The sequence below is a fragment of the Agelaius tricolor genome, unplaced genomic scaffold (assembly GCF_023055355.1).
Source record: "Agelaius tricolor isolate 1412-34295 unplaced genomic scaffold, bAgeTri1.0.p SCAF_18, whole genome shotgun sequence".
In the NCBI taxonomy this organism is placed as follows: Eukaryota; Metazoa; Chordata; class Aves; order Passeriformes; family Icteridae; genus Agelaius; species Agelaius tricolor.
In genome coordinates, this window is record NW_027269278.1 from 13,720,462 (window position 1) to 13,733,029 (window position 12,568).

At 43.0% G+C, this 12,568-nt stretch overlaps 1 protein-coding gene across 1 annotated transcript; it reads left to right on the plus strand.

The window, feature by feature from the left end:
- Nucleotides 1–11,868, plus strand: MRPL22 (mitochondrial ribosomal protein L22). The gene is made up of 7 exons (XM_071443430.1): nt 1–100; nt 609–654; nt 1,750–1,885; nt 3,045–3,110; nt 3,426–3,503; nt 4,344–4,413; nt 5,462–11,868. Exons 1-7 carry the CDS (start codon nt 73–75, stop codon nt 5,671–5,673), a joined length of 636 nt encoding a protein of 211 aa, XP_071299531.1. The 5' UTR covers nt 1–72; the 3' UTR covers nt 5,674–11,868.
- Nucleotides 11,869–12,568: the final 700 nt, after the last annotated feature.

Here is a 12,568-nt window from a genome sequence, read left to right on the forward strand (position 1 = left end):
CGCAAAGTGTCGCAAACCGCGCCCCTGCCCGTGCGCCTGCCCGGGGCGCTGCCGCAAAGCGCGGCCGGGAAGATGGCGGCGCGCTGGGCGCTGAGCGCGGGTGAGGCTGAGGGGACGCGGCGCTGCTTTGGGAGGGGCTCGCTGGAGAGGAGGACACCGGGATAATCGCAGGGATGGAGCAGCTCTAGTGTGAGGAAAGGCTGGGAGAATTGGGGTTGGTCAGCCTGGAGAAGAGAGGCCTCGGGGTGATAAGTTGTATCCTTCCAGTGTCGGAAGGGAGCGTCCAGGAGTGATGGAGTGAGAGTGTTTGCAAGCCGAGTGACAGGATGAGGGGGACGGCTTCAAACTGCCAGCGAGTAGGTTTAGATTAGGTATTATGAAGAAATTCTTCCCCGTGAGGGTGGTGAGGCCCTGGCACAGTTACCCAGGGAAGCTGTGACTGCACCTGGATCCCTGGAAGTGTCCAAGGCTGGGCTGGATGGGACTGGGAGCAGCCTGGGACAGTGGAAGGTGTCCTGGCCATGGCGAGGGTCCCTTCCAACCCAAACCATGCTGTGATTTTACCATTCTGTTCATGCCTCCCTCACTTTCCCTTCCCCTCCCTTCAGGTGCTGCCTGGGCACGGGGTCTCGTCAGCTGGGCACGGCCAGAGAGGTGAGTCTGGCTCTGTCACCCTGCCCCAGGCAGTGGGACAGGCATTGCCCTCTTGGGCACCTGGGGCTGGGCTCTGGGCTGCCCTGGCTTGGCCATCTCACCCACCCTGGAGCTGTGGACACAGGTCACTCTCTGCCCCTGTGGTGTCGTTCTGTGTATTCAGAGCTTGTGCCATGATAGAGGTGTCCCTCCCCAGTCACTGCTGTCCTTACTTGCTGAAGTTTCCCCTCATTCTGGAGGAATCCCACAGTTGTGCTGTAGGAGCACTGGAACTGCCAGCTGTGCCCCTGCAAATACCTGCAAAAATATTCCATGGCATTGAAATATGTGTGTTATGCTAATTTCTGCTCACATATTATTGTGAGCAGTGGTGTACAATGCCCTCTTGGCTGTTTGTCTGTTGTTTTTAAGATGCTTTGCACAGGTTGGCCACACACACAAAGACATTCAAGGCTCAGGGAAACTCACAGTATTTGGTCTTGAACTCATCTGTTTCTTGTAGTCACCAGTGGCTTCCCACTGCTGCTTTAACCAGCTTGGTTTTTCAGAATCTGAGCTGAGCAAACTGCCTGAAAATTGATTTTATTGCTATCAGCTGTCTGGTTTTTGGATTGACTTGATTGTGTTTTGGGACTGGTTTAGAACACCTCTCTTTTCAAATTTCCCAATATAAACCTTTAATGCTCTGAGATACTCAGCCCCTTGAAAAACTAGAAAATTTCACTGCTGAATGTGTTGTTGGTAAAAGAAATAAATATAGAAAGTACCTTGGGAAAGGTACAAATGGTTTGTGTGAGTCCTGAACCCCATGAGAGCATCAGAACAGAGGTGTCTGTGACTTTGTGTGACAGTCTGAGGACACTTCATGTGGAATCCCATACCAACATTCATGGTTTGCTTTAAGAAGCTTGAGTCTTGCCGAGTTAAAAAGCCCTTTCAGCATAAACTACAAAGGATTCAATAGTTTGGTTTTTTGAGTGTACAAATGTGCTGGTTCTCTCTTTCGAGACAGCAAGTTCACAATTTTCCTGATAAACTGGGCAGGGACAAAGCACTCTTGTGTTCAGCAGCTGAGGCTGAGGTCTTGTCTTGCAGGTGGCTGCCATCTGGGAGCCTTTTTCCTCTGTCCTGCATCCACACCAGCACATCCCTGCAGAAGATTGGGAAGTGGGAGAAGAAGAACAGGATTGTTTACCCTCCCCAGCTGCCTGGAGAGCCTCGCAGACCAGCTGTAAGGATGCACCTGAGCATGTCCTAACCTGAGAATGTTTAGCAATTTCTGAACAGGTTGTCACTGTCTGCACAGGGTGGCTGCACAAGGCATTAGTTTGAAAGCTTGTTTGCTCATTTTTTAGGATTTTATTCAGTTTTTGGCTGTATTGTAGAAGTTGGTATCACTTGGAATTCTTTCCATCTCTAAATTATATTGGAGCCTTGAGTTACTGGGGGCTGCTCACTTACTCAGTGTGTGGTTCAAGCTGCAAGGGGCCCATCCTCTGTTTGTAGAAGTTTCTGAACTACAAGGAGGTAGAAGTTATACTGTCAAGAGCTGATATTCTGTAATTCCATTGTTCTCATTTTTCTTCATTAGGAATTGATGTGTTGTGGCTTCTGTTAGACACCCTGCTCAGCAAAGTAAAAGTATTTACATCTAAAAAGAAATGGGCTTTTTTAGGCATGTATTCTGTGGGCCATGAGCATTTATTGATTGCTTTTGTGAACATTTTTCTCATTGTGGCCTAGCACACAGAAATCCCTGCTGTGGGCTGTGCTGACTGGTGCAGTGTGTGTGAAAATGCAGCTATTGACAGACTTGTTTATTAAATCAGTGTTTTCCCTGTTTATCAAGAGTTCCATCTCTTTCAAATTTGTATTGATGTTAGATTCTACCAGCTGGTGCTGGTCCCTGTTAGGAAGAATGTAAAATGGGTCTGTGGAGGCAGCTCTTTGTGCCAAACTTGAAACCCTCTTCACTTCTCCAGGGCTATTTAAGTTCATTCTGGTGATATTGTTTATTTGCTCTCCCAGTAAGTGGAGTTGACAGCAGGGTAATATTTTTAAGGCTGAATGGGCATGTCAATCTTTGCTTCTAAAGTGGGGAGAATGAGAGGAAAAGATGGTGATAAACCTTCTGATTATCCTTCTCAGGGACTTCTGCTTCTAAACTGTCATTAGATTAAATTAAAATTTCCTGTGTGCCAGCATCTTTTTTTAGTGCTTTCAGTTTCAAATGTCAAAGCTATGTGCTGTTCTCATAGTAGGCAGAGACATTCTTATTTTATTCCTAGTAAGAGCATAGATTGTGGAGCAGACATGGATGCTCCATTCCTGTTTTCACAGCAAAATTACTCATCCTTTAACTTTTTTTGGGTTTTTTTTTTTGCCCCTAGGAAATATATCACTGTCGGAGAGAAATAAAATACAGCAAAGATAAGATGTGGTATCTGGCAAAACTGGTAAGCAAAGAGTACTTGGTACTGTACTTGAGAGAATGCAAAATTTAATTGCTCTATTTGTCTTAAGAGCCTCATTTAATCACAGTTTAATCAGCACATTTATAGCAGAGTCCTGGGGGTGAGCATGGATCTGGAGAGGAATGCCTTTAGTTTGGTTTAGCTGTAAGGTAAAGAATTACCATTGAAGAAATGGTAATTAAGGAAATGACAATATTTTTGTTTTTATCATAGCAGTATAATTTAAATGTTGTCTTCTGAATAAGAGAAAGGAAATACTTGTAAATGCAGAAGTTAATTTTAACACTTTGATTGCAGATAAAAGGAATGTCCATTGATCAGGCTCTCGCTCAGCTGGAATTCAGTGACAAAAAGGGAGCAAAGGTGATCAAAGAGGTAAATAGCAGTATTCTTTAACACTCATGCTTTCCAGAAAACTTTAAAATCAATACCTGTCACCAGAAGTTTGGAGGTGTTTCTGCTTCTGTGGGTTTTTGTGTTTCAAGTAAGCCTGTTGGGAGCACATTCTAACATATTTTTGTTACAGCAATGTAATTTTGTGACTTATGAATATGTTGGGGTCACTTCTGCTGGCTGTTCTAACTTGGCATGGTGATAAATTCCATGTGGGTGTGCTCTCCAGCAGTGCTTGGTGTTAAGTTCATGGTGAAAGGTGCAGAATCCTGGTCACTAATGGCTGCTACATCTGTGTGCTCTGGTTCTTAAACTGTAAGAGAGGAGGGACATTATTGAGGAGAGGACTGAGTTCTGTAAAGGCACAAAAGCTCTGAATACACTGTGGTAGTTTGGATTCTCAAATTACTCATTTTCTTGGCTAAAGTGTTGACTTCTAGTATAATTATGGCAAAGAAATGTCCTGTATTAGCTGAAAAGATTGAATGGACCAAGTTCATTTTGCCTACCTTGGAATTTATTTCTAGCCAGATGTCTAATTACACAAAGGTCTGTGGAGGGAAGGCTGACAAATGCTGGTGGAAACCATCTTTTCCACTTCCTTTCCTCCCCAAAAATGTAATAAAATTGTCCTGAGGCTTTTTCATTCTATGCAAGGAACATCCTTATGTAAAAGATGCTTGTCTTTTAACAGTTTTTATCTTCATAAAATACTTTTTCTATAACTGACTTAAACTTGCAATTTCTTTCATGTTATCTAGAGATAAGAAATAGCATTGCTTAAATTCCTCAGTATTTCAATTTCTTTACCTTTTGTTACAGGTTCTGTTAGAAGCACAGGAAATGGCAGTAAGAAAGCACAATGTGGAATTCAAATCAAACTTACACATAGGTACATTTTTTTTAATTTAGTGCATTAGAAAAATGTCATCCTACTCTATCCTACCCTGTGAAACTGTGTTATATTTAATAAGATTTTGATGCTTGAAATCACCAGAAGTGAATAGAGGACAGTTCCTGCTAAACTTAACTTTACCACAACATGAAAGGCACATGTTTGCAGCATTTTTAAGATGGATATATCCATCTGAGAATGGAATTTCTGCAAACAGTTTCTAGTTTTTAATGTTGCCAGTCAGAGATGCTGGAAGCTTTGTCTGGGGCTGGTACAATTTGATTTGCAGAATCAAAGTTAAACTTCCAGACACAGTATAAAAGTAAAGGGGTAATGACAGTAAACTTCTTAATAAAAAGACTTGTATGTAGATGTTTGCAGGATAATAACTAAAGTGCTTTTTAGCCTAGAAAATGTTAGTGAAATGTTTGCTCTTAGGTGTTTTGAGGCCCATAGAAAAAATTCCCATTTGTCTCATAGGGGATAAATTTTACTCAACTGACCTCATAAGCTTAAAGTCACCTGGACTGTAGAGAGATTTGATTAGAATTCTTTGGAGCCTTCCAGGCCTCTGCCACAAGAAGGCTGAGCTGTAGTGCAGGACTGGATGTGCAGATAATGAAAATGCCTGTGATGAATGCAATAAAGGCAGAAAGGAGGGAAAATGAAGTCTGTAAGACTTCACAGGAATTCATGAGACAAACTACTGAAAGGCAGTGAAATGAATACCACCTCCAGAAGAGCTGTATAATCTAGTAAGTGCTCAGTATGACTTGTCCTTCAGCACATATTTATCTTTGTGTGCCTGCCTTCTAAATTCCCCTTTTTGGTGCTCCTGGAGAGCGTTAATGCAGCTCACAGGTTCCTCTGTAGCAGCAATCTGCTAAATGTAACAGAAGAGAGATGGAGGGGAGAATCCCAAGTAGAATTAACTCCCTAGAAGCAGCCATGAAAGATCCCCTGGCAAGAGAGGTGTTTTATTGCAGCTGTAGCAGCTTGTGCTCGACTGAGCCATCTTCTTTCTCTCCCTGTCCTGTTTCCTCAGCGGAGTCGCAGACGGGCAGGGGCCGTTACGTGAAGCGCCTGCGGTGCCACGGCAAGGGCATGTTTGGCATGATGAAAATCAGCAGGTGCCACTACTTTGTGAAGCTGGTGGAAGGTCCTCCTCCTCCCCCAGAGCCACCAAGGACTGGCTTTGACCAAGCAAAGGAATACGTGCAGCAGCTGAGGAACAGAACCCTGGTTCACACACTGTGACACACTGCAGTGGCTCTATAGGTGTCTCATGTTGGGCAATTGTGTAAAGGAATAATTAAAGTCATGGTTTAGTTATATCTTTGGTGCTGCTGGATGATGTGAGAAAAATCATGGGTTTTTCCTTATTTGTCAAGGTAAGGGTATGGAAAAATCTTGGAGCAGCAGATGTTACTTGTTCTGAGTTACTTGGACCACAGCATTCAAGCTCGACTTTGGACTGTCAAGTCTAAAACATATGGTGCTGTTATACAGCTTGGTGTCTCTGCTATGTATGGTGAGGCTTCTGTTGAAAAACTGTGGCTTGACAGTCATGCTGCAAGATCAAACCTCAAACTAAAATTTGACATCTTAAAGTAGTTACAACATTGGAAGAAAACAAGTAACAGTGGACAAAGCCAAGTAACAATAATATCTCAGAATATCAGACATTAATTTTTGGCTTATCTGGGCTGTGACAGCCTTCATTGTGTGTCTTGGGAACTGTGTCTGGGAGAGGGAAATAAAAAAATCCTTGGAAGTTCAGGCTCTGGCAGTCAGTAGGTGGCAATATTTAGTCTGTCAGAGAGCAGGTGGCAGTGAAAACTTCCAGAATGGTCAAACTCTTGGATTTTGCCTGTGGCATTAATAATCTGATACAGGCATGGAGTTCAGGCTGTTCTCTCTGGAAATTCATTGTGGATAATAGGCAAAATATGGAGAAAAGCTTTTTTTTGGTGCATAATTCTGCATTGTCTGGAAACAAATTGCTTTTGTAACATGGAGAAAAGTGAAACACTCCATGGATTTTGTATGGAATGGCTTGTTGCATATACAAATCAGGCTTTCAGATCTCTGATAACAATCCCATTTTTATCATTACTTCTTTGAAGAGAAGAGGACTGAGATTGATAGGGGGAATCTCATTTCACTCAAGTCAAATTTTCACATCAAGATGGTCACAATTGATGACCATCAGCATAAAAACAGAATGAGCAGCTGCTTGTACATGTAAATGTCTGATATTTAGACCTTTCTTTTCCATTCTGGTAACACTGGAGTGGGAGATAGCTTGCTTACCTCATTTGGCTCTTTTTACTGCAACAACTCATGGTAGCTTTTCTTACATGTGTTTACTTTGATCAGTATTGGCTGATGGGAAAGGCAAAGTTCCTGTAAGGAAACAAATTTTTTTTATTGTCTTGACAAAGGCTGGTACAGAGTGAATTCTTTTGGCTACCAAAGAAAGGGTTTCATGATGTTTAGAAGCACATTGAGAGCTCAGTACCTTTAATGGGGGCCTATTTGCAATCTGGAACTCTGCAGTGCTCTTTCAAACACATTTCTTGCTGTAAAGCCACGATTTAGTAACTTGCCTGAAAGGTGTGTTCTGATAAAACTCTCTATCTCTGCAGTCCCTGATGTGTGTTTGAAGAACTGTTTCTGTTGTACTGTGATAAACAGCTGTGCTGGGCTCTGCCAGCTGCCCTTACACTCCTCTGTCACAGTGAATATCTTACAAGTTGTGGCAAATTTGAATTGTTTATAATCTTTTGGGGGATCACTGATCTGGGAGAAGACTAAAGAATTGCAAAATAATCCAAGTTTAATAAGCATTCATATATATTACACTTAGACAGATGTAAATATCTAAAACCTGGCTTCTAGGTATTTTATTCCAGTACCTATTTCTTCTGCATGCTGTAGATTTTGCTTCAGATCCTTTCTGGACCTCCAGAGAAGGCTGTATCCTTAGAGATATCATTACTTTGGTTATGAATCCACAGACAGAGAGAGAAGTGAGAAGATTTATTTTCCAGCTCCTTTATGATTTTCTGGTGGCCCTGAAAGTCCTTTAAACAAACAGACCTGGGCTTTAAAGATTTTTCAGTTAAAAAGCAAGGTTGTTGCTTCTTGTTTTCTTCCTCAAGACAGTAAGTGGGAAAACTCATTTTTGGCATGTTTTTAGTATTCTTCTGTGCCTTGGTAGCATTTTCTGCTGTCTTAAACATGCATAACCCAGAGCTGATATTTATGGTGCAGGCTAAGGAAGCTCCACAGCTGTGTCTGTGCCAGGAGTGGTGGGAGATGGGGTGAGGTGAGGAGCTGCCTTGGTCCCTGCCTTTCCCTGGTAGGTGCTGAGAATGTCTGGAGTGGTTTCTGTGGTAGATCCATCAGAATGCTGGGAACTGAACCTTTTCCAGTTCAGTAAGTTGTAGTGACACAGCTTTATACTGACAAGTACTACATATAATTGTATATTTATAAATTTTAGAGGTTTGATTCTACTGTGCTTTCATGGTAATTACAGTACATCTGCACCTCAGTTAGGTGTTTGCTACAAATTCAGACACAAAATTCCATGCTAACTGCAATAAGCCTTTAGCAGATCATTTATTATAAAGGAATGTTTTAAAATGAACTGTCACCAGAAGGGATGAGGAGGCAGTGAGGCCTCAACTTGGTGCTGATTTCATGAGTAACATCTGGGGGCACTGTAAACTCACCATGGTGGGTGTTTGTGCTGCTGGTACAGAAACAGCAGAAGGAGCAAGTACAGGAGAAGGTGTGAGGCTTCAGGGAAATCTGGAGAGCAATGTGAGATTTAACTGAGGAGAAACTTGTAAACCTGCTGTTGGGCTTGTTCATAAACATTTTGAAGTATCCAGTGAGGAGGTACAAGTACTTTAGTCAGGCAGCCTGATATCTTTATGGATGTGTGTGGTTGTTTGTTTTTTCCTTTTTAAGACTTCTGGGCAGTTGTTAATGAGGTGGTTCATCAAAGGTAGAGTAAGAAAGGCTCATGATTGTAGTTATAAAATGATCATCATCCTTTTTAAACATGGAAGATAAATGAGAGTGTGAGAGTCAGTGACTGGACAGTTGGGCACTGCTGGTTCTGGCCAGGTGTGTGCTGGGAGCTGCTGTGGTGAGCTGGGTTGCATTAGGGCTCAGCTGGTACCTGGGCACTGACAGCTGTGTTCAGTGACACAGGTGACAGCTGTGTTCAGTGACACAGGTGTGGTCAGTGACACAGGTGTGTTCAGTGACACAGGTGACAGCTGTGTTCAGTGACACAGGTGTGTTCAGTGACACAGGTGTGTTCAGTGACACAGGTGACAGCTGTGTTCAGTGACACAGGTGTGGTCAGTGACACAGGTGACAGATGTGTTCAGTGACACAGGTGTGTTCAGTGACACAGGTGACAGCTGTGTTCAGTGACACAGGTGTGTTCAGTGACACAGGTGTGTTCAGTGACACAGGTGACAGCTGTGTTCAGTGACACAGGTGTGTTCGGTGACACAGGTGTGTTCAGTGACACAGGTGACAGCTGTGTTCAGTGACACAGGTGTGTTCAGTGACACAGGTGTGTTCAGTGACACAGGTGACAGGTGTGTTCAGTGACACAGGTGACAGCTGTGTTCAGTGACACAGGTGTGTTCAGTGACACAGGTGTGTTCAGTGACACAGGTGACAGCTGTGCCCAGTGCCTCAGCTGTGTTGCTGTACCTGCTGTGATCTTGGTTTGGCCAAGGCTGTGCAGTACAAATCCTGTGATTCCCTGTTGGCACAAGCTGGAGCTGTGTGACACTCCTGTGCTGTCACTTGGGAAATCCTTCAGCCACTGGAGTGAAGGAGCAATAGGAGTCACTGCTTCCTGCCAGTCCCTATGAGAATCCACTGCTGGGATGCTGGAAAGTAATTTGCAAACACAATTCTGCTTTGAATAGAAATAAGGTTACTCCTAATGTCCTCAGTGAACCACAGAAGCTGAGTGTGACATTCCCCAGCATATGAGCTACAATCCTGCTGAAAAGGCCCCTAGTTCAGGCTCTTCAAAGAACAAGCCTTTATTGCTGAATGACATCTATCCAGCAGCACTTCAGCCATGTAATTTAAAATAATTAAAAGCTGAACAAAGTAAGAGACTGTAATGGCAGAAATAATCACACAAGTTGCTGTTTGCTGGAGCCTTACATGGTAAAAATAACTTGAGGAGAAAGTTTCAGGGACTGACTTTTGAGTACTTAGACTGAAGTAAGGAGCAAGATATCTCTTGGGAATAGTCAGTGAATGCAGAGCTCATTTTGTATTTACTCTGTAACATCAACACTCTCTGCTTGTCTCAAGGAAGTTGTACATTAGTACAGAGGGCAGGCTGCCATTGAAGGGAACGAGCCAAGGAGAAATTAGACATTCTTGGGCAAATTAGACTTACACCTCAAGAGTATTAGCTGAGGAAATTAACCTAAAAGTCTACACTTGAAAACAATGACAAAATGTGGGGCAGAGCATGTGAATAACTTCTGGATGTGTGGTGGTGCCTGTGTGTATTGCACAGCAGTGCAGCCATCAGGGGCTGTGTGGTAAAGGACCTGTGGCACCCATGATCCAGCTCCCAGTGCTGTGCTGTTTACACTCCTTTACTGCTAGGAGTTTGTCTGCTATGTGGGTGACAATTTTCTATCCTAATAGAAAAGTTGCAAACCAGTTTTCTGTCTTCTGTTATTAATCAAACTCTGATGCCAGCTAAGAGTGGAGTAAATGCATTTGTACGTGCTGTTGTGGGAAACTCCATCCATGTGCACAGCTAATAAGCTGGGAAATGTGTCTACAACTCTCCTATTGATTATCACCTTCAGAGCAAGATAAACATGGGTCCTTACTGGATGCTGGCTGTGTAAATTAAAACTTTATTTAAATGGAAGCAGAGTGAGATGCACTGCACTGGGCCAGTACAGGATTGCTGTTCAAAACCAGCTCCTCTAGATGCCCAACCCCTTCCCTTCTTTTTCCCCCCCTTAAGATTCCCAACAGTGCATTAAGATGAACTCAGTAGTTAGTAAATTTTCCCCTGTGTATTTTACAAGCTCAAGGTTATGGGCTAGAACAAGTAGTGCCATGCTATAAATCAGGTGTAATGGAACAGCCTGGGAGAGTGCACAGGAGTCCTTCCCCTCACACTGTATTTGTCCAAAAACTGAAGGGAGAGCTGGCACCAGCCCAGAAACCCCCACAAGTGGCTGATTAAATAATTAATAATAATTATTTAAATAATTATTTAATTATGCTTGTGCTGCTGCCCTCTCTCTTGACAGGTGAATGTGGCAAGACAATTTTCATTTTCTAGACCAAGGTGTAGCTAGAGAAATTTGAGTGTGAAACAACCAGAACTGAGGTGCCCTTAGGAGGGGAAGGTGGATTCCAAAGTCAGCGAAGGGAAGGAGCAAAATCACTTGAAACTGGGATTTACTTGGGGCTGACTGGAGTCAAGAGCAAGAATCAGAAGTCTGGTGCAGTTACACCTCTCTTACCTCCAAAAGTCAGTGGAAATTTCTGAGATCAAGGCGATACCAACTCAACTATTGGCTGAGTAGCCAGAGGTGTCTGCATTTGTCTCTGTATGTCACACTTCATAGCAGAAATTCCCAGCTGTTCTCATCAAGTCCGAGGTGTTTCACAGATATTCTTCATTTTTCTTTTGCTCTTATTATCTGTCTCTTTAGGGGGCCTGTACTCACTGCTTTTGTGGGGATGGATGCTTGGAAAGCAATTATTGTTCATCTTCTCCATCTGGTCTGATGCTGGATATGCCTGTCTTTTTGAAGGCTTTCAGAGTCTGTGCTGGGAATGCATTTCTCTTCCTAGTGTTGAGAGATTTGTACTTTTAATGGATATTTGTTTTATCTATCACATGCTAGATTTATTCACTTGATAATCTCTCAGCAACACGGGCAATCTTCTCGTGTCCTGATCTAGTATGCAGGGATTTTATTCATGGAACAGTTTGGCTTTGGGCTGAGATTGCCATGAGAGGTGAAGCCTGCTGTGTGCTGAGTGTGCTCACCACCCCAGAGCAGCAGGGACTTGCAGGGAGCTGCAGCTGCTCTCAGGATGGTGCTCTCAGAAGCTTTCTTTACACATGTAATGTATGAGTAAGTTGCTGTGTGGTGCATGGCTTTCCTTCCCAGAGCACGCCCTTCTTTAATGTGATTTCTTGTTGATAAGGGAGGCTTCCTGATGGAATTTTTGCAATGATTCCCTGTGCTCAGTTAACCACTTCTGGGTATCTTAGGAGTTCTTTTTTACATCTGTCTGCTTTGATAAAAAACAAAGGCATCATTCCTTCTTCAAGTTGTGTTTTGTTGAAGTTAGTTGGAAAATGAGGTGGAAAAGCAAAATACTGCTTTAATAAAGTGACATTTCTGCCCCACTCCAGCACACTCCTGGAATTAACTCAGTATCATTTTGCCTGAATGTAAGATATTAACATTTCTTTCTATCTACAGCAGGGAAAAACAACAGGTCTTTTGTTCTCTGACACAGAAGCTTCCAACTTATTACTCACTTAAAAAAAAAACCTCCACAAACTTAATTCAGATCCTTTATCACACAGCATCCTCTCTTTATTTTTCAGAGATATTCTCAGATGTTATGTTTGTTCCTGATAGCAATCACAGGGGCCAAAATCCCAGGTTTCAGGAGGAGGCTGATAATAAATCTTTCTGATATGGTTCTTGGGAAAGCAGAGCAATGGGGGTGATGAGCCAGGGGTGCTTCATATACCCACAAGGTGAAAAGCAACAGCAGCCCCTGTGGTTGACAGTTCCTTGGCACAACTGTGACTTTGGCAAGTCAATACCCTCATGGCACTGACAGCATAAACATTTTGTGGCAACTGTGCAATGCAGGCAGCCAATTATTTTACTAATGATTTCTTCTCACTGCTCTCCTCGTCCTCCATCTGCCCTAGAGAGAAAAACTTTCTGCCCTGTACTTTGCCCTCATGGATAATGGCAATAATATTTTCATTCTGTAAAAATGTGGTGCTGATACTGCAGTAGCCTGTGCTGTGTGGGACTTGGCTGTGTGATTACTGTTCCTCCTCTAAGTTCTCCCCATTTTCCAGGCATTTCTA